This window comes from Suricata suricatta, chromosome 8, assembly GCF_006229205.1.
Source record: "Suricata suricatta isolate VVHF042 chromosome 8, meerkat_22Aug2017_6uvM2_HiC, whole genome shotgun sequence".
Lineage (NCBI taxonomy): Eukaryota > Metazoa > Chordata > Mammalia > Carnivora > Herpestidae > Suricata > Suricata suricatta.
Window position 1 is genome coordinate 80,926,545 of NC_043707.1, and position 25,167 is coordinate 80,951,711.

At 36.2% G+C, this 25,167-nt stretch overlaps 1 protein-coding gene across 1 annotated transcript in view; it reads left to right on the forward strand.

Annotated features, from left to right (window-relative positions):
* SLC44A5 (solute carrier family 44 member 5) overlaps positions 1 to 25,167 on the forward strand; it is a 197,332-nt gene that overhangs the window by 3,306 nt on the left and 168,859 nt on the right. The window contains exon 2 of the mRNA XM_029945813.1: positions 2,134 to 2,175. Within this exon, the coding sequence (XP_029801673.1) occupies positions 2,134 to 2,175 (42 nt within the window). The remainder of the gene's footprint in view (positions 1 to 2,133; positions 2,176 to 25,167) is intronic.

Genomic DNA, 25,167 nt, shown 5'->3' on the forward strand with positions numbered 1-25,167 from the left:
GGGATTGCATTGAATGTGTAGATTGCTTTGGGTAGTAATGACATTTTCACAATGTTTATTCTTCCTATCCATGAACAGGGAATATTTTTCCATTTCTTGGTGCCTTCTTCGATCTCTTTCATAAGTTTTCTATAGTTTTCATCATATATTGCCTTTTTTTTAAACAATAAGACTATGCAACCTTGGTACTTTTAAACCCTGAGTTTCCATATTCCCTATCTGTACAATGGGAATAATTGCACTTACAGTGCATAGTTGCTGAGGATTGAACTGTGTCTGTAAAACAGCTACATTACAAGAGTAGCTTACTCCTTTCTGCATCTGCATAGGCTGAGATTACTGATCTGCCTCCTGCCACAGCCAGCACTGATTCCAATGGGCCTGAGCCAATGGGGGAGTTCATTAGTGTCTATCACTGGAGGAGCTGGGGAAGATTGGAGTGGGGAGCTTGAGGCAGGGGCCAACCTCTGTTACTGTATGGACTAACATTTGGTTAGAATAGTATGTTTTGGGGCCTTTTACAAAAAAAAACATTGTGATGTCTTTTTTTAAATATGAAATTTTGTTGTTTTTTTATTATTTGGGGGGTATGAAAGGCAAGTCCAGTTACTTAGGGCCAGGAACAGGAATGAAGCAGTTGATATTGGGTTTTAACATTTTATTCTATCTCTCAAGTACTCAGCCTTCAACATACATGCTTTTAATCTAATAAAACAGCAAGAGATGGCCATTCTTACCATATTTAGGGACTTTATTTGCCCTTTAAAATGCGGGAACTCTGAAACCTATATGCTCCCCATGTAAAAGCTGGGAAATCAGATAATGCTTATCATTCTAATGAATATAGTCCAGCATTGTTATGTTAAAGAGGATTTGGTGGGGGAGGGCGTGAGGGAAATGTTTTAAAAACTTTTTAAATCGTCTTTATTTTTGTGATCCATTTGATGGTGCTAGAGGCTGGAAGTTGCACAGGTTATGAGTGAACATTGGAGCCGCAAAAAACTAAGTTGGATTTTCAGATCCACCACTTACTAGTAGGGTGGTGACTACGCAAAGATTAGACCCTAAGGTTCACCTTGCCTCTGGGCACCTCAGAGGGGAACTGATTACTCTAACTACAGCAATGGGTCTTGTGAATATTAAAAGAAATAATGTAAATGAAGCCTGGAACCCAGGGTATAGTAAGTGTTCAAAAATTGGTTGCTATTTGAATTATCATTATCCTTCCCAAGTGAAAACAGTTTACAAATGCTCCCTTTCTTTAAAGTCTTTATCCCAACTCTGACTTTCAATGGTTTACTATTGTTAAATTGATGTGAAACATGGATGCTTAGACCAAGTGTTATATCTGCCCATCAGCTGCTCCTCCTGCCCAACAGTGAGAATGTTTTTTGTTAATGGCTTTACAAGCCTGATAAAGTACCAGAGAATGGAGTGTTCATAGAAAGTATTAATATTTTTGTTTCCCCTGTGGATGGGATTATTTGAGCAATAAAACCTTTGTGTGCTATCACTCTTCATTATGCAACTTGCCACATTCACCTCCCCCCCCAAAAAAAACCCATAAATTGTATCTTGCAAATTGAATAGGTTACATTAATAACTATCATGTGGAAGCTACTGTTAAAACAAAAGGCCACATGTAATGTGGTCAAGTGTGGCTGCAGAATTCGAGTTATGTCTCTTCTCTGGAGTCTATACTGGCTATTCTGCATGTAGTTGAAAGTATTCAATGCATATTACATTTTTCTTGACTAATGCATCTTCTGAGACTTAAGCAGAAATATAAAACAAAAGTAAACAAAATGCCTTAGTCCGTGGTGCTGGATTTTTTAAGACTGGATGTATCACCTTGTACAAGGTATGGATGAAAAAGGAAGAATTAAAAGACTTTATTTCCCCACCCTTTAGCCTCTTAATCCAGTATCTGTGCAATTTTTTTTAACTTCCTAAGCTCATGATTAACAACTGAGCATTAAGTATCTGTTCAGCTAGTACAATTGAACTTATGTTATTCTCTGTGTTAAAGTTTAAGAAGTAAGATTTCTTATGTTAGGGAGAGATGGGTATAGAGCTTCAGAATCACCAATCCCTACAAATAAAGAATTGTTTGCCCTTTTTATTTTTTCCTAGAAGAAGCATCAGATACTACTAACTCGGAGGACGATACCCCTGGTAAGTCATAGTCTGAGTGTTGAGTGATAGTTAGTCTAGGAATTCTTCATGACAGCCTATCTATTAAGAAATGCATGATTCTTTCAAAAATCTAGGAATACCTAAATATTTGATTGGTAAAGACTAATTGCTGAAGTCTTTTTTGGTACTTCTTTCAAATGGCTGATTTCTTCCTCCTGAAGGGATTTCCTCTCTTTCGAGCTATTAAAAAAAAAAAATCCCTCAGGAAGAACATCATATAGCTGCTGATGCTTCATTACCCCAGGCCATCCCATACATCTAGCTTTCTTCCCATCCTTCAATCTCAGCTTATGACCTTGACACAGGTGTCTTATTTAAATCTCTCTTTATAATAAAGATCTCTATTGTCAGGCCTCTTGGCTGTTTTATGATACTATCTTACCCAGTCCTCTTTTTATAACACCTGAATCACTCTTTAGCCCCTTATAGTTGAGTCTTGCTACTCAAAGTACTGTCTGTGGAGGGGCACCTGGGTGGCTCACTCCATTGAGCATCGGACTTTGGCTTAAGTCATGATCTCGCAGTCTGTGAGTTTGAGCCCCACTCAGGCTCTGTGCTAACAACTCAGAGCCTTGAGCCTGCTTTGGATTCTGTGTCTCCCTCTCTCTCTGCCCCTTCCCTGCTCTCTTTCTTTCTCAGTCTCTCTCTCTCTCTCTCAAAAATATTTAAAACAAAAAGGAATTTAAAAGTATAGTCTGTGGATCAACAACAGGGAGCTTGGTAGAAATGCAGAATCAGGCCCAGCCCCAGTCTTACTGAATCAGAATCTGCATTGTCAACAAGATCCTCCAGTGATTCATTTGCAAACAAAAATTCCAAACAGCACAGACTTTAAAAATTGTTCTTCCTTTATATGTTCTCACTGCCCCGGAGATATACAAGTACTTCCCTGCTGTGACGTCCAACATTACTTGGATCCCAGATTCTCATCTGAAAAGGTTATCATGGATGCACTTTTCTATCTCTGTTCTCAAAGCCTCTTTATTGATGCTTGTGTACTTTAATTGCACCTAGGTAGATTCTAGCGTTTGTTCTTAAACTTACAGAGCATTTTATAGTCTTTAAAGTTTCCTTACATATATTTTGTTTGATCACATCCTATAAGGTAGACAGGTAGGTAATATAATCTTTTGTGGAGGCTGTTTTATAAATTTCCATTTGTGGTTTTCTAACCTTACGGTGAAGATGTATTAGCAGATCCTCCCTCCCCCCTCCCCCCCACCATTTTGGCAAAACATAGAAGCCAACTCTTTTCAGTCTGTTATTCTTTAAAACATTTTTTAATGTTTTATTTATTTTTGAGAGAGAGAGAGACAGACAGCTTGAGTAGGAGACAGAGAGGGAGACACAGAATCTGAAGACAGGTTCTAGGCTCTGAGCTATCTGTCAGCACAGAGCCTGATGCGGGGTTTGAACCCATGAACTGCGAGATCATGACCTGAGCTGAAGCCAATACTCAGCCAACTGAGCCATCCAGGCACCCTATTTATTCTAATTAAAGATGTATCATGATTCAAAATAGTGTTTTACTGTTCAATATGATATATTTTCATTCAAAAACATTGTCTTATTAAAGATAATTAGGACTAGAATAAAATTGTCATCTTTCTGACAAGATTTTTGAGATAAATGAGCCAATGAAGAATAAGCACTCCACCTCTGATATAATCTGAAATAATAATCTGATATATAGACCATAGAGCACTGCTTCTGCTTGGATGAAGAGGAGTTTTCAAAGAAAGGGAAAAACTCTAGGGTAGAATATTACCTTGAGATCCTATGCTATTTCCACTCCCCTAGAGAATATATATATATATATATATATATATATATATGAGAACTCATTGCTGACTTGGAGGAACTGTTGGTTCTGCACCCCCTGAAAATACGTCTATATTGGAGAAAACGCCTGCAGATCCTAAGAGTTACATTCAGGAGTTAGGTGTGAATGGGTGACTAGCCATGGCAGGTGAATTTGGTGCCATTTTGTCTTGTCTCTGAACCATTTACTCAACATTTATATGTCTTTTCAAGAACTTTATGTTAATGAAAGCTTAACTGTGTTTAAAAATATAGCTGAGCTTGGAGAATTGGAGAACTGTTGAGGTTAGACTGTAGAAAACATTCTTCAACAGCCTCCTATTCTGAAGAAGCTAACGCCCAGTGAAGCTGGTGACTTTATCCCATGTACTCTACCTCCACTGCTCTTACAAGGAAGGGGAATCCTTGTCCTCTCTAGGCTGGTACCTCCTCAAGGACTCTTGCTATGAAACTGTCCCCTTTCCCTCCTGCACTATTCCCACCATCATATAAACATGCCTAAATATCAGCCCCTTGAAAAAATTGGTAAAGCTTCCATTGACTTTCCTATCATTCTCCATCTACAACTCTATTTCTTTGCTTTTTCCCATAGGAAACTTTTCATTAGAGTTGTCTTTAAGCACTGACTTCACTTTCTTCCCTCCTATCCTTTCATTACCACCCACCAACTGGAATTATATCTGACCTACTTCAAGAAACACTTTATCAACATTTCCAAAAATGTCTATCTTGCTTCTCCAATGGAGAATTTTTTTCGTTCTCACCTGATTCTCCATCAGCAGCATTTGACACATCTAGTCACTCTTTTTTTGCAATATCTTCTTCTCTTGCTTCCATGATTCCACACTCTTCTGGTCTTCTGGTTTTTCTTTCTCTCTGATGTGTCCTTTCCTCTGCCCAATCTCTTAGATTTAGAGTCTGAATGATGTGGAATCCCCAGTATGCATTTTCTATTTTTGTGTTCTTCTAGGTGATTTTATCTCATCCTAGTTTTTTTTTTAAATTTGTTTTTATTTTTTATTTTTATTTAAATCCAAGCTAGTTAACATATACTGCCAAATTGGCTTCAGGAGTAGAACCCAATGATTCATCACTTACATATTAAACCCTGTGCCCATCCCAACAGGTGCCCTCCTTAATGCCCATCACCCATTTAGACCATTTCTGAGACACTTCCCCTCCAGCAACCCTCAGTTTGTTCTCTATATTTAAGTCTCTTATGGTTTTTAAAGACCACAAGCATCCTGTCAACTCCTAAATTTATATCGCTGGTCCTTATTGCTCTATCTTGCTCCAGCCTGGTTTATTCAGCTTCATGTGCCACTAAACCCAGTCTTCCTATCTTCCCAACCCTAATCTTTAGTCTGACCAATTCCACTGTATCACTTCATTCAAACAACTGTACTTTGTTATTTAGATATTTACAATAGCTTCCTCGCTGGTTTTTATGCTTTAGCTATTGCCCTCAACACAGTTATGCTTTCTTCAACAGGTCCATTCTTCACAGAGAATCTATTTAGAGCTACACTTACATTCTCAAAATCAAGTAGTGAACTGAGCAAATGACCAACTGCTTTTTAAATTTTCAAAGCACAATTACTTATGAGTTAATATTACTTTTTTCTTCTAATTACTCTTTATTTAATGTACCACATTGGTCGGTTTTAGATTACTTGGTACATACATGTAGGAATCACAAGAACAAATATTATATGAGCCCGATGGAGAGTGCACCATTTGGTTATTGGCTCTTTTGACCTTACTTTTTTGATCCCTGCAATTTTTGTATCTGACATTTTGACCCAATTTAGACCCAAGGATATTTTGGCCATTTCTGTATACCAGCATTTAAATCAGATTTATATCAACATTAATGAATTTGAGGCAGTAAATTATCCTTTTATTTGGTAGGGGAAATACATTCTATTAGGTAATTTGTTTTCTTAATTTTTGAATAGCAATGTTAAACTATTTATGGTTTTATCCTTTTTTATTCTACAAGGCTTATTTTAATTAGACTACGATATTTTGTGTTAATTTTAAAATAAATATTTGATTAATTGATTGTTTTATTTTATAACGAGGTTCAACAACTTCATGACATATTTTTGTGGTCTCAACGCAGTTTTCCCACATCAAATTTTACAGGATGATATGATTCCTCTATCAATTTTTGTTCAATAAATTTTTACCATGAGAAGTATTAGTTAGTGTCAATTCTATTTTGTTGACTATTTCTCTAAAAGTTTAATTTCTTCTAAGGTTAATTTTTGCAGTTTTTATTGGCATTAATAATATGAGATTCTCCAAATTGTTTTTTATAAAAAAGAAAAAATCCTTCACTATGTATATCCTTAGAATTGCTGGTTTTATTTTTACATTATTACTAGGTCTAATTCACTTTGGTCAAGTTCCATTTTATGTTTTGTTCTCAGGGTCAAAATTCCAGGATTAAAATATTCTGCTATAATCTTAATTGTTCCTATTTTTTCTCTTAGAATATCAGTGTTAGCTAGAGCTGTTACAATTGAAAATTATTGCTAAAACAGGTTTGACTCCAAATAGAAAGTCCAGAGAGCCTAAGGACATCTTGAGGGGAACATATGTGACCTTAAGTGAAAAGGACACATTTCTTTTTTAGGCAAAACATGTTATGTAAAGTTGACTGCTAATTCCCTGAGAAAGAGCTCTTTTCCTTACCTTGGAGCTTTTATTTCACCTGGCAATCCAAGCTGTCTTTCTCTTTCTCAACAATATTGACTGCCTCTTGGCACAAATATTGCAATCAATTAAAACATCTGTGTGAACAAGACTCTTTAGAAGAAGGAACTGATTAAAATATATGATCTCCTTAGGCTGTTATTTTAGTTTATTAATAGTTTGCTTTAAGTAGGTGAGATGTGTATTATTTCTCATTATTAATTCTTGAAATGGTTTGGATTTTGCCTGCCTACTCTTCAAAATTATTAAAAACAGAAAAGTTGGCTATTCTAGAATGGCATTCATTTTATTTCCCAAATGTTTTTTATTTTTGAATTTTCTTGAGAATCAGGAAGGCTGCTCTCCTTGTCTGTTATTAACAAGAACAATATGAAAATAGTTGTGTATATAGCACTTACTATTTGTTGGACACTATTCTAAATTTCTTTACATATGCTAATTTACTCAATCTGCCCAATGACTCTTTGAAGTTGGTTCTTTTTTCCCATTTTACAGATGATGAAGCAAGCAGGCATAGAGAGGCTAAGTAACTTGCTCCAACAAGTGCAATAAAGATCTGACAAACTGCCTAAAGTTGTCTACTTTTACAAAAACTTTTCTTGGCAGCAATGTCAACAATAGCCAAAACATGGAAAAAGCCTAAATGTCCATCCCCTGATGAGTGGATCAAGAAGATGTGGCATATATATATATATATATATATATATACAATGGAGTACTACATGGCAATGAGAAAGAATGAAATCTGGCCATTTGTAGGAAAGTGGATGGACCTCGAGGGTGTCATGCTAAGCGAAATAAGTCAGGCAGAGAAGGACAGAAACCATATGTTTGCACTCATAGGTCTAACAGGAGAACAGGAGAAACCTAATGGAGGACCAGGGGGAGAAGAGGGAAAGAGAGTTGGGGAGAGAGAGGGATGCAAAACTTGAGAGACTATTGAATGCTGAAAATGACCTGAGGGTTGATGGGGAAGGGGAAGGGGGGGGGAAAGGAGGTGGTGGTGATGGTGGAGGGCACTTGTGGGGAAGAGCACTGGGTGTTGTATGGAAACCAATTTGACAATAAACTATTTTTAAAAAATAACAAAAAAAACCCCAAAAATCATAAAGGCAAACTTTTTATTCCCTGCCTTAGGAAATGGGGTGAGCCTGTAATGTCTCATTTACATATCCTTACCTCCCATAGATAAATGGAGATGAAGTTTAAAGGATTTGATAAAACTGGGTTCAGCTCCTCCACTTGTTTGGTGGCTGGTAATGCAACAGAAAAACTCAAGTGATTTCTCTATATCAGACTGAGACCACAGCTCCAAACCATTCACTCCTGTTTCCTAACATGCTTCTTAGTATAATTCTTTCCTGTAGGACACGTGGTATTTCAGAGAGCCAACAAAAATAGTCATATTCGTAAGGAGTTTGTGGTCACAAACTATATTCGGATGAAGTTTATTAAATTCTCAGTTTCTTGTTCCTTCAAGAGGGAAATTACATTTTTGCTTCCATTCCTGCTTTGCCCCGTCTCTGAAAGCATGGATTCCTCTCACTAGCCTACCTCATTTCTCCTCTGATCCTGTATGTATTACAGCTTTTGGGTGCTACTCAGCTTCCTGTTCGATCTCTACAGGTAACCAAGATATACCTTTGAATTTCCCTTGAATGTTCTGAATACAACCTGTATATCATAATCCTACTAGGGCTTCTCAGGTTTCTGCTGCTTCTGTCTGTTCTCTAGAGTCTATGAAACCTACTCTGAAGCTTGGAACTTTGGAACAGGAAAGTCTGTGTAGGCTGTGTCCTGAATTTACTATCTCTTGATCTTTGGCATTATTGGCATTTTTATTCAAAAAGCATTTATCCATAACCTATTGTATGCCAATAGTTTTAGAGCCTGAAGGAATTTAGGAATCATCTTCAATCCCTTTGTTTTCAGTTAGGAGACTGAACCTAGTAGGGTTAAAGAACATTCCCCAGGTCATTCAGATTGTTAGTGCTGGGCCAGGATTAGGCTTCAATCTTAGAACCTGGGCTCTTTCAACACTATGCTTTTTTGTGCTTATCCTTTTAATTTGTGGTTTGAGTTGTAGGTAGACTTTCACATATTCTTAAATTTCCCCTAAAAGCTTAAAAATGTTAATAAATATCCCCTTGCTTCTGTAACCAAGATAGCAAGGATGCCTTATTATGCCAAATGGGTCCAGATCCCTACCTTATGTTTCAGATCAGAGATCCATGATACACATTAACAAGAGTGCCCATTCATTTATTTCTATCTACTTCTTTAGCTACATATTTATCACACAGTTTGGTGTGCTCTTATACGTTAGAGTAGGAACAGAACACTTTAGTACAAGGCAAGAGGTCAGGAATACTTGTTCCACATAAATTGCATGGAGCAGGTCACCTTTAGGAATTTATATACACACACCCGTGGCCATCTTTCCAATAGGAAACAATGCTTGGAAGCATTCTGATCAATATCCTGCCTGAGTCAGTTCCAATAGTTGGAGAGATGAAAAGAATTGTAAAAAGTGGAATTGCTTCATGTAAAATAATTCCAATAAATAAATCATTAAAGTGATACTCTTCCTTCTAAAATGGTTTTTTTCAGTTGTGGATAGGTATGTGGTAGAAGTTAGAAGCTATGAATATCAAGAGTCCAGAAGTGCTTTCCTCGAGAACTAAAGGAAAGCCTATACAGTTAGTTTTAATAACTGGACATTCTTTGCCAGGTTACTAGGCGTGGCTTTTAAAGCCAGAGTGTAGAGCATTTACAATTATAATCTCAGGACCATTCTTAGTGGAAAAGGTTTCCACCTAAAAAATTTTTTTATGTTTATTTAATTTATTTTTATTTGTTTATTTATTTATTTTTAATGTTTTCTATTTATTTTTGAGAGACAGAGAGAGACAGTGTGAGCAGGGGAAAGTCAGAGAGAGAGAGAGGGAGATACGGAATCTGAAACAGGCTTCAGACGCTGAGCTAGCTGTCAGCACAGAGCCCGACATGGGGCTCGAACCCACAAACCACGAGATCATGACCTGAGCCAAAGCCGGACGCTTAACCAACTGAGTCACCCAGGTGCCCTTAATGTTTATTTTTGAGAAAGAGAAAGACACACAGATCATGAGCAGGGGAGGGGTAGAGAGACAGGGAGACAAAATTCCAAGTAGGCTGCAGGTTCCTAGCACTCAGCAGAAAGCCTGATGTGGGGCTTAAATTCATGGACCGTGAGATCATGACCTGAATCAAAGTCGGATGCTTAATAGACTGAGTTACCCAGGTGTGCCTCAATTTCACTTTTAAATATTAATAGTTTCTTTGCGGAGAACATTAGACAGTTTACATGGGAAAGTATGATTGGGATTTGCAACTATGAGCTAAAAGCGGTAACTTGGCCAAGCAACAGGAAACCTTTAACCAGAAACCTGGTATTTGGTTAACCTGGTTCACTTTTATTTTTCAATCCTCTGGTGAAGTTGTATCTTTCCTTTCTTCATAAACTTAGCTAACTTCTTCAGGTATTGACAAAGAAAGCTATTTGTTTTTTGTATTGATAAAACAACAGAAAGACATTGAATTGGAATGTGAATAAAAAATGAATAAATTTTGATTTTGATTTTAAGTAATAATTTGTGTGCTGAAGTTACTATTACAAAATTAAAAATATCAGCCTCTGTTTGGAGACTGATTTAAATTGTCTTAGAAAATGAAATAATAATACATACTCAAAATAGAAAGTTCTAGCATGGCAGATTCTTTCTGTGAATCACTATTATCATCTCAATTGTAATCATTGTATTGAAAAGAACAAGTAATTATTCCACACCAGTTCTTTCTTCTTGTTTTAGGAATTCCTAAAAGTTTTAATCATCCTTAAAACCAAAAATACAAGAAGTAACGTTATTTAAAATATTTCTGATATAATGCTTAGCAGATTATTTGTTTTATACTGAAGTATATAAGTTGTAAGAAGGGAAGGAATTACTTTTGTTTTCTTTGGATGTCTTGCATAAAACTGTAAGAATATGAAAGATGTGCCTGAGAGGAAAATCTCCATTGGACTGTAGTTTAGTACTGCTGACAAATTTTAATGTGCATTTAACTGGCTAATATTAATGTTCCACACAGAAACCTCTGTGTTCTGAAATAGGTTGCAGCAGAGTGTGTAGGCAGTAAATGTACAGAATATTCTCATAGTTGCATATGCCTCAGGGACCAGAATTCCCCTTGGCAATAACAGACATTTTTGGGAACACATTTTCAGGACACCAATGCTTGATTTTGAGTATTTGCTCTGAATTTGTGGGTATGCAATGTGAAAGAGAGAGGGAAAGCCAAAGTTGATTTTCTTGTTATATCAAGGTGTACCCACTTAAAGCAGACTTTACAAACATATCTTCCAAAAAACCCCCTGGGTTTATGCTACCCATGCCAGAGCCCACTGGGATCTTCAGAACAAATAGTTACTCAAGTCAGCGACTGTGACAAGGACCTTGACCTGACTGGTTAGATGGTCTTGTTAAATGTAATACATACCAGGGGACTTTTAATTTTTTTTTTGATTGGTTACTCTGTCAAATAATTCTGGTTAAGCAAAATTTCTTGATAATACTGACATTTTATTCTGATGCTTGGCTTAGTGATGCAATATCAGCCTCAATAAATATTGAAAAAAAATTGCTAGTTATCTGTTAAACTTTTATAAACATAGCTAAGTGCTCTTTTGAAAAAATACAAACTAATATATTCCTTAAGCATAGGGACCATGATGTAAAAATGCAATGCAAAAAGTTGGTTTTTCTATAATGAACATATTTTTAAAATTTATTTATTGAAAGAGAGAGAGAGAAAGAGAACCCAAGTAGGCTCTGCACTGATAGCATGGGTCCCTATGCAGGGCTTGAACTCTAGAACCATGAGATCATGACCTGAGCTGAAATCAAGAGTTAGACGCTTAACCAACTGAGCCATCCAGACACGTATCATATAACAAACATATTAAACTGAGTTTAAAATATATAAGGTATAGTATTAATACAGTCACTAACAATTTAAATATACCAAATATGGCATGCGTACTTATCAAGCATCTGTAATCATAACATCTCTCCTGTGCTTCACATATTCACTGCATCTTGATTTACAGTGTTTCAAACATTGTTCCCCTAAAATAAGTGCTAAAGAAACGTGACTGCTTAACCTGGTCTATTTTCTGTCCTGTTCTTTATATGTTTACTAAGTACTTAAACTGTGAATCAGGTACAATTTCTATTATTACATAAAGTAGTTTATAGAGTGAAAAGCTTTCCTAAGGAAAAACATAGAATTTTTTTAAATGACGCAGAAGAAGCACAGGACTGGAAAAAGATTAGTGCAAAAGCCATATTAAATTTTAAAGGCAAATTATCATCCAACATTTCTAAAGTTTTGGAACAGGTTTTCTGGAAGCAATGTGTGACATTACTGAATCATACTTGTTGGTTTCTCTAATGAGATTTGAGAAAAGGTTAAATTCAAATCAATAAGAAAGGTAAAGCTAGCTGATCTGAATATGTCATTAAGCTAGTTATTATCATATTTACACATTTTCCTCTCATGTGATTCACTATTTCCTTGACACTGAATTTCCCCATCCCCAATTTTCTTTTCACTCAGTCTCTCACTCAACTTTCAAAGTCGAGCTCAAATGCCACCTCCTTCATTTAAAGGCTTTCCTGTTTTCCTCAGCCAAATGTTACCTATCCTCTCCTTACATTTCCAGAGTATACTCCTCTTCTAAGCACTCAGTTCTTCCTGTTACTGTGTGTGTGTGTGTGTGTGTGCGTGTGTGTGCGCGCGCGCGCATGCGAGCGTGCGCGTGCGCACGCGCGCATTTCCACTTCTACACTGCAATTCTTTATCTGAGAGGACGCGTGATACTGGTCTTGCTTCACAGTGTAAGTGATCAGTGAAATAAAATCAATTCTGTTCGATATGCAGAGAAAACTGTTCAGAGATTAAAATCAACGTTGGTCAGGACATGTTTGTATTTTAAGGTCTCCCTGTCACAGAACAGCATCACAGGGTGCCCAAGTCTCTAAGTTCAAGAGCTCTTGGAGATGGGTGGGGTATGTGAAGGCACTTTTGGTCATTTTGGAAACCAGAAAAGCACCAGAAGCCAAAGACCAGAAAGGAGGATAGAAAGATGATCCCTTTTCTTTCTCTCCATTCTCACTAGTAAGATAAAAGAATATAGAGTATGTGGCATGAACTGGCTTCTTAGGAAAATAGGAAGGAGAAGGGAAAATTTTCATTGAGAACCTACGATGTGTCAAACATTTCACACATTTATTTATTTATTTATTGTAAAGTAATAATGATGATAACCATCATACATTTTCAAATTCATGAAAATCTTATACTTTTTTGTTTTTTGTATTTATTTATTATTATATTTTTAATATAATTTATTGTCAAGTTTGCTAACATGCAGTGTATACAGTGTACTCTTGATTTTGGGGGTAGATTCCCACGAATCATCACTTATATACAACACCCCGTGCTCATCTCAACAAGTGCCCTCCTCAAAGCCCATAACCCATTTTCCCCTGTCCCCTGCCACCCCCATCAAACCTCAGTTTGTTCTCTGTATTTAAGAGTCTCTTATGGTTTTAATGAATGATTTCACATTATGATCTCATTTGATTTTCCCATCTATGACATAAGTAGTATATGGGTTATATCCTTCTTTTAATAGAAATGAAAACAGAAAAAGGCAAAATGATTTGTTTAAGGTTACTTATTGAGTCAAAGACATAGAACTCAAATATACATTTACTGTTACTTGTTTAACTCTCATTCAGCTACATCTTTATGTGTTATAAACCTAACAATACAGCTTAATAAGTATTTTATAGAGTTGTTTTTTTTTTAAGTTCATTTATTTTGAGAGACAGAGAGAGCACGGGAGGGGCAGAGAGAGAGAGAGAGAGAGAGAGCAAGAGAGAGCATCTCAAGCCAGCTCTGCACTGTCAGCACAGAGCCTGATGCAGGGCTCAAATCCACAAACCATGAAATCATGTCCTGAGCTGAAATCAAGAGTCTGCTGCTTACTTGTAACAAAGTAGATGGAAGTAGAGGTATTATGCTAAGTGAAATGTCAGGGAAAGAGAGAAATCATCTGATTTCACTCATACATGGAATTTGAGAAACTCAACAGATGAAAATAGGAGAAGGAAAGGAAAATAAGATAAAAACAGAGGAGGCAAACCATAAGAAAAATCTTAAATACAGAGAACAAACTGAGGGTTGTGGGAGGGGGGAGGTAGGTAAGGGGATAGGTTAAATGGGTGATGGGCATCGAGGGGGACACTTTTCAGGATCAGTACTAGGTGTCATACATATGAGAAGAATCACTGGGTTCTACTCCTGAAGCCAAGACTACACTGTATGTTAACTAACTTGAATTGAAAAAGAAAAAAAAGAAGTTGGCTGCTTAATGGACTGAGCCACCCCAGCACTTTCTGTTGTCTTTTAAATCTGTTTAGAGCTTTTTATTTCTTCATGTGCATCAACACAGGTAATATTTCATTGTAAAACTTTCATGAATTAGAACATGCATGGAAAATTTTTGTTTATTAAGGTCAGAATACCATAGTTTGAGTTTCAACTAATATATATATTACTAAATAGATAAACACATCTTAGAGTGTGGGAAAGTGGACATTGAGAAATAGTCATTTCAGAGCCAATGGAGAAATGTTTCTCAATCTTGTACCAATTCTAATTTTGGCCTAAGTGGAAGGCAGTCATGCCCTCTTCTTGGATTGGTGTCATCTTGGCATAGAAAAGATGCCCAGAGCTACCTTTTACTTGAGAATATGGGGCTGCCTAATCCTGAGTCAAAACAAACATCTCAGAAATTCTGGAGAGTTCCAGAAAGATTGAGAAGACCTTGGAGGTACTAGTTAAGAGTTCAAGTGTTGGTTAGATCACTTGATTGGTTGGACACATTGATTAAAACATTTAGTTTTGTAAACTCTTGTAGCTGCCTTAATTCAGCTATCCCACCAATTAGAAAGCCTCAGGAATGATTGGGATTGGACTATAACCTGAGTTATCTCCAGCCTGAAGTACCTACCTGTGCACAACTGTGCAAACCTTTCCATAAAGCTGCCCTAAAGGATGCCATCTCGGTCCTCTGAGAACTTTCTCCAATGTCATTGAAATCAACATGGGAATCTATGGCTAAATAAACCAAGAGCTACAGTGATTCTACAGACAGAATCAATGTTTCTTACAGGTAGAAACTGTTCTAAAAAGTAGTAGTGAGAGGGATGGTAACATGTTAATTTGCAGGCCTTTGTGGTAAATAAAATCTGAAGGAAGAGTTACTCTTAGAAAAATGCTGAGAATCTTACCCCATATTCTTCTTTATGGTTCATAAAGAAGAACACTGGAGGTACCACTCATCTGTGTCTGACTTGAGCAGTCGAAGCAGACTGTTGGCAGAAACATCACTGAAATAACCCAAGTGACTAAAAAGTGCTTAGGAAATGTACACAACACACTTGCCTTGCAAACTCATCATTGTCTCTCCCAGAAAGCAAGTGGGAAATCTGAAAGGCTGTCAGGCTTTTAAAATATGAAAGCACAACACTTCTTAAGTCAACTTTATGATGTATTCTGGCCAGTGCTTGCATGCAGACCATTATGAAAAGCCTAACTGGCATCAGCCGATGTGGGAGAATAAATATAAAATAATAGCACAAATAACTTTAAAAGGACAGTTCTAGGAGACACTTCATTACTTATTCACAACAAATATTGAATCAGCTGCTACCATGAACCTGAACTACTGTTCTGGCTAGTGGAACATACTGTAGGAAGCAGAACAAAGCCACTGTCCTCTTAGAACTTTTATTCTAGTGGTGAAGACAGACCATAAATAAATAACTGTTTTGATAACTAAAATGTAGTCCAAATATGACTGTATATTGAGTAGAGAAGTGACTTGCTAAGGTGACACGGGCTTTGCAGCTGGAATCAAGATGCTAGCTAGCTGTCTGTTGCTGTCCATTCATTAAATGGACTAGTTTGAATCTCTGAACTTGGACTACCTAAATGTATGAAGTAATATGAATATCCTTCGTAGGACTTTTTGTTTGAAAAGGTAGAATTTTATTTTCTTTCATGTTGAATGTGTGTGTGTTTTTCTGAGTGTGTCTGTGAAAGAGAGACAAAGCTTACATACAGCTATATGAATCTCACAAACATAATGATAAGGGGAAAAGACTAAAAAGAAAAGAAAACCTACCCCATATTTCATTTCTGTAAAGCCCAAAGTAACCCAAATTAAATTATATTATTTACAAATGCATAGGAGATGATAAGCAACAAGGAAAATAAGGAAAGGATTATCACAAACCTCAAGGCAGTGGTTACCTCTAGCAAGGAGGTGACTAGTATTCCATTGTCTGACTGTACCATCATGTGTTTACCTTCTCCGCTTTTAGTGGCCATTGAGTTGTTTTGAATTTTTGGTTATTACAGACAATGCTGCCATGAGGATTATTCTCTGTGTATCTTTGTACACCTATGCAGTAGTTTGGGATAAAGTTTACGACAGGAATGAGGGTCAGGTCATGCCAAACTTCCAAAGCGGTTCTATGGATTTTATTTTCACAGGAAATGCACCAATGTCCACTACTCCACATCTTTGTCAACAGCCCTTATCATCAAACTTTTCACTTTTTGAAAGAGTTTGGGAGGGTATGTAGTTCTTTTTGTGGTTTCATTTACATCTGCCTAATTATTAATGAGATTTATCACTACTTAACTATTTTTTGACCATTTGGATTTTATCCTCTGAAGTTCCTACCTAAGCCTTTTGCTCCCTTTCCTATTGTCACCATTGTTTTCCTCTTTGATCCATAGTTCTTTATATATCCTTGGTATTAATAATGAAATTTCATAGTGTTACTACTATCCTCTATGGATGCCATGTCTCTCTCTTTATTGAGTCTTTTGATGAACAGAGTTTCTTATTTTTGTTGTAGTTAAGTTTATCACTTATTAGTTTTATGACTAGTAGTTTGTGTACTATTGCTTAATTAATCCTGTCTCTGAGGTCATAAAAGCTTTATAATTTAACTTTTCACCTTAGGTCTGTATATCTGGAATTGATTTTTGTATCTGATGTGAGTAGGGCTCAAGTTTATTATTTTTTTCTTTATATATACATATATATCCATGGTACTATCACCATTTATTGAGAAAAATGTATTTACTGATTTTTTTGGTCTGTTTTATAAAAGTGAGAAATACTGAGAAAATGCTTTAAAATCTATGATTGTGGATTTTGTAATTTCTCCTTGTAGTTCTATACATTTACATTTTCTTTTATTTTTTATTTTTTTAAACATTTATTTTATTTTGAGAGACAGAGAGAGAGAGCAGGGGAGGAACAGAGAGAGAGACAGGGAGATAAAGAATTCTAAGCAGGCCCCACAAGGTCAGTGCATAGCCCAAAGCAGGCTCACAAACCATGAGATCATGACCTGAGCCAAATCTAGAGTCAAATGCTTAATTGGCTGAGCCACCCAGGTGCCCTCTATACATTGACATTTTAAATTTTATTACATGCATGTAATTAAAATTGCTCTATCTTCTTTGTTAATTGGACTGTGTCATCATGAAGTGATCCTTTTTATTGCTCCCAATGCTTTTTACCTTAATTTCTATTTTCAGAAATTTCCTATAATTTCTTTCTTTTTGTTCATATTTACATACTATATATTTTTTCACCCATTTGTCTTAATCTTTTTGTATTCTTTATGGGGGATAAAAATGCAGCATATAGTTTGATTTTGGGTTTTTTCCCAATATGACAATTTTTATCTTCGACAGGCACATTTAATCTTTTCTATTTAATGTAGATGTCAATATATCAGAGTTTATATATCTTTTTAAAAATTTTTTATGTTTTTATTTATTACTGAGACAGAGAGAAAGAGAGCATGAGTGGGGGAGGAGCAGAGAGAGAGAGAGAGGGAGACACAGAATGTGAAGCAGGCTCCAGGCTCTGAGCACAGAGCTTGAACCCATGAATCGTGAGATCATGACCTGAGCCGAAGTCTGATGTTTAATCGACTGAGCCACCGAGGATCCCCTGTGTATTATTTTGCTATAACAAAATGTGATAGACTGAGTGGCTTAAATAAAAGATATTTATTTCTTGCAACTCTGGAGGCTGGGAAGTCCCAGATCAAGGTACCAGTTAATTTGGTTCTGGTGACAGCCCTCTTTCTGGCTTGAAGACAGCAGTCTTCTCATTGGGTCCTAACAAGCAGATAGAGCTAGCTCAGTTCTCTCTTTCTATTCTTCTAAGGACACTAATACCATTCTTATGATCTCATCTACACCTAATTACCTCCGAAAGACCCTAGTCCAAATACCATTATATTGAGGACTAGGACTTTCAAAATATGGATTTTGAGAGGACACAAACATTCACTTCATAACCATATACATCACATAATTCTGTGCTTTCTCATTCCTCTGATCTGTGTTTATTTTCTCTTTCTTACTTGATTTTGGATTGGCTAATTTTCTTATTTTATTTTTCTTCCTCTACTATTTTCAAAGTAATATATGCTGGTTCTACTCAAAATTTTAGAAACTGCAGAATGCATACTTATTCAAATTTAAAATTTATTAGTATTTTATTCTTTTCTAAAAAGGAAGACTATTTCAATTCTTGGATTACATTCTATTATTTCCATAATTTTCTCTTGTTGTATATAACTCCCAAGACTTTATTATTTATATAGCCAGTGATCATTCTTTCCTTCCCCTGTAGTTCTTCACTCTTCATTTCTTCTTTCATCAAAGACTTTCCATCGGGCTGCTTTTTTTTCTTTCAGAAATATATGTTAGTGCGGTTCTACTGATGAGAAACTTTTTTTTCATTTTTATTTTTCTGCTTGAAAATTTCTTTATATCATTCTCTTTTTTGAACACATTGTCACTAGATATAGTATTCTATATTTGCCGTGATTTCCTCTCATTGCCTCACTCCAACATCTTTTTTCTCTCCTTCTGAAAATCTGATTTGGCATATATTAAAACTTTTCACTCTATGCTCAGTGTATCAACTAATCTTCAATATTTTTCATTTTTAGTTTCTCTCTGCTACATACTGAATAATTTATTTTGACTTTCTTGTTTGCCAATTGCCTCTTCTGCTTTGTCTAATCTGATATCAAGCTTCTCCATGGAGTTTTACCTTTTATTTATTGTTTTTCACTTCCAGATTCAATTTGCTTTATTTTTAAATCTGCTAGGTAGTTTTCCAAAATAGTTCTTTGCATTTATTTTCAAGTTTGTCTTATATCTCTGAAAAAAAAAAACAGTTATAATCTGGGACTAAGCATGTAAATATCTGAAGATTTAATGGGTCTGTTTCTGTTTTCTAAGTATTATCTAGTTCTTTCATGTATCTTGCTTCCTTATGTAATTTGTTATTTTTATTGCTGCATATTTTCTTTAGAAAATTATTTGTGAGAATTCTTAGAATAATATGCATTCCAGTGGAGGTCTGTTGTTTGTCAGCTGCCTAGGAAAACCTACAGATTGCCAGTCCCCCTCCAAGATTACTTCACATACACTACAATTTCAAATGAAGATGTTCCCCCATCTTTCTGCTTAGTGTCAAGGTGATTTTGTTAAGCATCTGGTGGTTTTCATATTGAGGCTGTATCCCTTTGGAGTTCCAACTTAATGAAGTGATATTTTCCATTTGGCTCCTTATCTTGAGCAGCCTCTGGTCTGTGTCTTCTGTTCCCCTTGCTCCTTGAATTTTGCTAAATTGGTAAATATCTTTGAGGCTATAGTAGCTTTAGTAGTACCTTTCTCTCTGGGTTCCCACCTTCACTTAGATTTTCGCCTAGTATTCCACTGTTTTGTCAGCTTTCCAGTGCTTTAAAGAAGATATTCTTTAAGTTTTATATCCAGAATTTGAAGTTTTAAGAGGGTGGGAAGGAATTGAACCTCTCATACTTTTGGAATTAGAGCTAACAGGGAGACCTTTACATATGGATGTATTCACAGTTTTGTATTACTACCATCATGGCATATTATGAAGCAAACTTTTGTCTTCAGTGTTAGATTTCCCTTCCCTAGTCTTTCATTCCCACCTCCAAAGCTGTCTAGAATGTAAAAGAAGTAAGACCAAATTTTTCTGTTGACAATGAGCTCACAATATGTTCTATCTCTTTGTGAAAAATCCATTTTGTGAGGAAAAAATATTCCAAGCATTTCTGCCTCACAGATGCTCCATAGAATTTACAAGTATAATATCCAGGCTATTTTATCTTTGACTTGCTCCAAGGAGACAGGACTATAGGAAGTGAGATAAGTCCCCAGGCATCCATTCCAAGTGATTGTCTTGTTTTGTAACACATACCCACATAAAGAATACTCTCTCTTTCTCTCCTTTATGAATGGAGATAACACTTTTGGATTGGTCATGCAGTAGGTTCTGTGTAATCCCTGTTGTCTGCTACTCCCCTTTTTGTCATTCTAAATAGCTAATCTGACCCATTGATGAAAGACCATAGTTTACCACAGTTTTTCCTCAATTATCCTGTAAATAGAGGCATCATCTACTATAGATTCTGGTAGTATATTTCACCTGTAGTTTTTATATGTTGGATAGAAAGTATGCAGTAAATTATGTTTTCTCCCCTACATTCAGGTCCAGGAATAGGGATGTTTTTCCAGTGATTATTATCTTCCCTCTTCTTGAGTTGTGGCAAAAGTCAGAGTTAATGCACAGTTCAATTTTGTTCTCATCAATAATCTGTGCACAATATGAGGAAGTAGGAGAGATGTTATCACTAGCTACCAAACTGCTTTATGCATTTGTGATAAATTGACAGATCCTTGCTATTTTTCTTTAGTAGTATTTATCTAAGTTCAACAGAAAGTTTTTTACTCAGTTATAATTTTAAAGAATTTTCTCCTTTTTTGATTTTTGTAACTATATATTGATGAAAACTGTCATTTCCCCTAAACTTTTTTCATTTACTGTTCTATCGGCTGAATTGTGCAGATGGAAAGGCAAGATGAAGTCACTTATTTTTATATTTAGGGCAAGTAAATATACTCTTCATTTTCTATCTCTGGTTGTGAAATTGTTGTATTTTCTAGGAGGTAAGGGAATAGGTCTTATAATGAAATGCACATCCTATGATACTGAAAGAAAATAAGGAATTGCTCCAGTGCAATTAGAGTATGTCATGACTTTTTTTTTGAGTGTCTCATGTTGAGCAATAAAATACAAATATGGTTAGAAAGAAATATTAGAAACCCCAAGCTGATAACCTTCAGACTCAATTCATGTTCTTGTTTGCTTCCAGACTCCTTTTTAAATCAATATTGATTCAGAATTTTATTTATTCTGAGAAGATATGTGATTATCCAATAATTCATAGCTGTTCTATAGCACAAATTCACTGCTTTGTCACAGTAGTCAAGAAAAATCATCTTTTCAGAAGTGCATTTCCAATGCCCCTAAATGTGCATCTTTCAGCATCGCCTATAAAATCAGTCTATGAAGAAGCAGCCCGAGTGGCTTTATGTATGTTCGGTGGAAGTGGAGGTTGTTCAACGGAATGTTAATGACCTCTGTTCAAATAGGGCAAAATATTTCAAATGGTGATGCAAACCATTTAGAAACCAACACTGTGATTAGAAAACCCTTTCTCAAAGCAGGAGCTTTGACATTCTTGATGTAACATAGGGTGATTTATCATTCCAAATGTTTAGGAAATTACTCAGACTGGGAGGAAAACAACCATCTTAAGGTCATGGTACCCCAGTATTGTTTGGTTTGAATCAGTGCTGAAGGAGTCTCATTTGCATTTCCATTAATCTTTCCATGTCCAATGTAGGGTCATGTTTCTGCCCTAGATGAGTTTCTGGAATGTACATCATTTTCTGCATGAGGAATTGCCGTTATTAGGTGATGAAACTTGGTTCCATGCCCTTTCTTTCACCCCCACCAAATGTATTCCTCTGTAATGCATTTGGAATTGCCTCATCCTCTCTCACTGATGCAGCTTCACTCAGGCTCCTACCATCTTATGTCTGAAACATGACAGCCATCATCTTGGTGGTCTCTCTGCCTTAACTTTCCTGTTTCTTCTGCATCCTATGGATACACAAATGCATGTCAATTGTACTACTTTCTCAGAAGACATGAGGGGCTTTGTAAATACTACCCCAACTCCTGATGTGTGTCATTCTTCTAACTGCTCTCTTGTCTCCTCCCCCAGGCATAGCTCTTTGCTATTGCAGAGATGTGGTTTTGTCCAACTTTCCCATATGACACGTTCTTCCCTTTAAGCATCCTCAAAATACTGCTCTTCCAAAAAGTTATTAAATTATTCCATGAACGTCACATCCAGCTTAGTCATGGAAACCTTTCTAGAATTATTGGTGCCCGTTATAGTCAATGTGACAATTCAACGTAAGTTGGGTTGCATTGATTCTACTGATGTACTTTGGTTATAAGGGTAACTTACATATATTTTACTCCTTCCCATGGTAACCCCAAAGGCAGAAATTGTTTCTTTTTCTTGTTATGAAAATTGTTTTTGCTATTTATCATCTTATAGTTGGTAAAATGGACATTCAGAGAGAAAAACTGTAATTCTCCCAAGATCATAGTCATAGGTGTCAGAGATAACATTTGATGCCAAGTAATTTGATACCCAATTTTTATTCACCAGTATGGGATAATGTCTCCATTACTTCCTTTGTAAGCTCCTACTGGTCTTTTTTTTTTTAAACTTAGTTTATTTATTTTGAGAGAGAGAGAGAGAGAGAGAGAGAGAGAGAAAGAGAGAGATTGCATGCTAGTGGTAGGGGCAGAAAGAGAGGGAGAGAACCCCAAGCAAGGTCTGTACTATCAGCACAGAACCTGACAAGGGGCTTAAATCCCATGAATTGTGAGTTCATGACCTAAGCTGATCAAGAGTCAGATGCTTAACCAACTGAGCCACCTAGACATCCCTCCTACTGGCTTTGACATTACAAATCGAATGCTGAATTAATAGAGTAATTTTTCACATCAATGCAATTCTAGGGGTCTATTAACTTGCCTTAATTCCACATGATATCTATTTGCAATGATTAGCTGGTAATTGTCAAGATTGATCTTCCATTTGTATTTTCATTTCCTAAATAAAGGATATGACTTCAAAATTATATTGACATTAAAAAAACTTACTCCAAAAACATTTATTGAGTGCCTATTATGTATTTATATATAAGGCACCAAAGTAGGTAATAGCAATCTCACAATTCTGGAGGTCAGAAGTCCAAAACAAATCTTAAATGGCAAAAATGAAGGGGTAGGCCCAGTTTCATTTCTTTCTGGAGGAATAAATCTTCTAGGGAAGAACCCATTTTCTTACTTGTTCCAGCTTCTAGAGGCTGCCTTGAATCACAAGTCCCTTCCATCTTCAAAGCCAGCAATGGCCAGTTGGGTTTTTCTCATATCACATCATTCCAATTTTGTTTTTACATTCCTATCTCCATCTTTGACATTCTGTCTCTTTCTTCACATTTATGGGGAACACACAATTCTCATAACACCCAGTGCTCATCCCAACAACTGTTCTTAATGCCCCTCGCCCATTTAGCCCATCTCCCCCCAACACCACACCTGCAACCTTCAGTTTGTTCTCTGTATTTAAGAATCTATTATGGTTTGTCCCCCTTCCTGTTTTTATATTATTTTTGCTTCCCTTCCCTATGTTCATCTGTTTTGTAGCTTAAATTCACACAGGAGTGAAATCATATGATATTTGTCTTTCTCTAATTTCACTTAGGGCAATACACTCTAATTCCACCCGCATTGTGGCAACTGGCAAAATTTCATTCTTTTTGACTGCCAAGTAATACTCCATTGTATATATACCACATCTTCTTTATCCATTCATCAGTCAGTGGATATTTGGGCTCTTTCCATACTTTAGCTATTGTCAGTAGTGCTGCTATAAACATTAGGGTACACGGCCCCTTCAAATCAGCACTCCTCTATCCTTTGGATAAATACCTGGTAGGGCAATTGCTGTGTCATTGGGTAGTTCTATTTTTAACTTTCTGAGGAACCTCCATACTCTTTTCCAGAGTAGCTGCCACAGTTTGTATTCCTACCAACAGTGCAAAAGGGTTCCTCTTTCTCTGCATCCTCGCCAACATCTCTTGTTGCCGGAGTTGTTAATTTTAGCCATTCTGACAAGTGTGAGGTAATAGCTCATTGTGGTTTTGATTTGTATTTCCCTGATGATGAGTGATGCTGAGCTTCTTTTCATGTGTCTGTTAGCCCTCTGGATGTCTTCTTTGGAAAGTGTCTTCATGTCTTTTTCCCATTTTTTCACCTGATTATTTGTTTTTCAGGTGTGGAGTTTGAAAAGTTCTTTATAGATTTTGGATACTAACCCTTTATCTCTTATGTCATTTGCAAATATCTTCTCCCATTCCATCATTTGTCTTTTAGTTTTGGTGGTTGTTTCCTTCACTGTGCAGAAGTGTTTATCTTGATGAAGTCCCAGAAGTTCATTTTTGCTTTTGTTTCCCTTGTCCCTGGAGAAATGTCAAGGAAGATGTTGTTGCAGCCAAGGTCAAACAGGTTGTTGCTGTTTTCTCCTCTAGGGTATTGATAGCCTCCTGTGTTATGTTTGGATGAATGAAAGTAGTCTCCTCCTATCTCTTTCTCTGTCCACTCTCTGCAAGAACAGCTCCCTACCCTCCATGGCTTTTCATTCCTCCAGTTCATCTCTCCACACCATGTACCTGCTGAGTTTTGTGGTTCAAGTTATGCAGATTGTTGAGTTAATCCTCAGATCAATTTCCTAGGTTTCCCAAATGGTTTGTTGCTGATCTAGCTGTGTTTCAGGGATGATTGACAACTCAGGTCTCCATGCTGCTCTGCCATCTTACCTCCTCTCCCCAAATTTTGCTTTTGATAACTGATCAGTGGTAATTATATCATTATTTTTCTCTGAGAAACAGATTGCTTTTAAAGAAAAAGTCTTTCCATGCATAACTTGCTGCTTTATCTTACCATTTGCATTCAACAGAATCATGTGAAATCCATACCCATGAATTGAATTAATTACCTGGACTATTCTCTTTAATTCTCATAAATTATTTCTAGGAAGAAAAATTGAATAAGTAAAATACAAACTTTTAATTATAATAAGCAACTTCTATTTTAGATATTTTTTAGTGATTCTGTTGTCAAATAATTTTGGTGATCAGAGAATCATATGAACTTAAGAAATTCTTAAAATGATTGCCTAATTATAATTATTTTTTTCTGTAAGTTAGAAATATGAATGTACTCAAATAGCTAAGCCATATGATAGCTAAGTA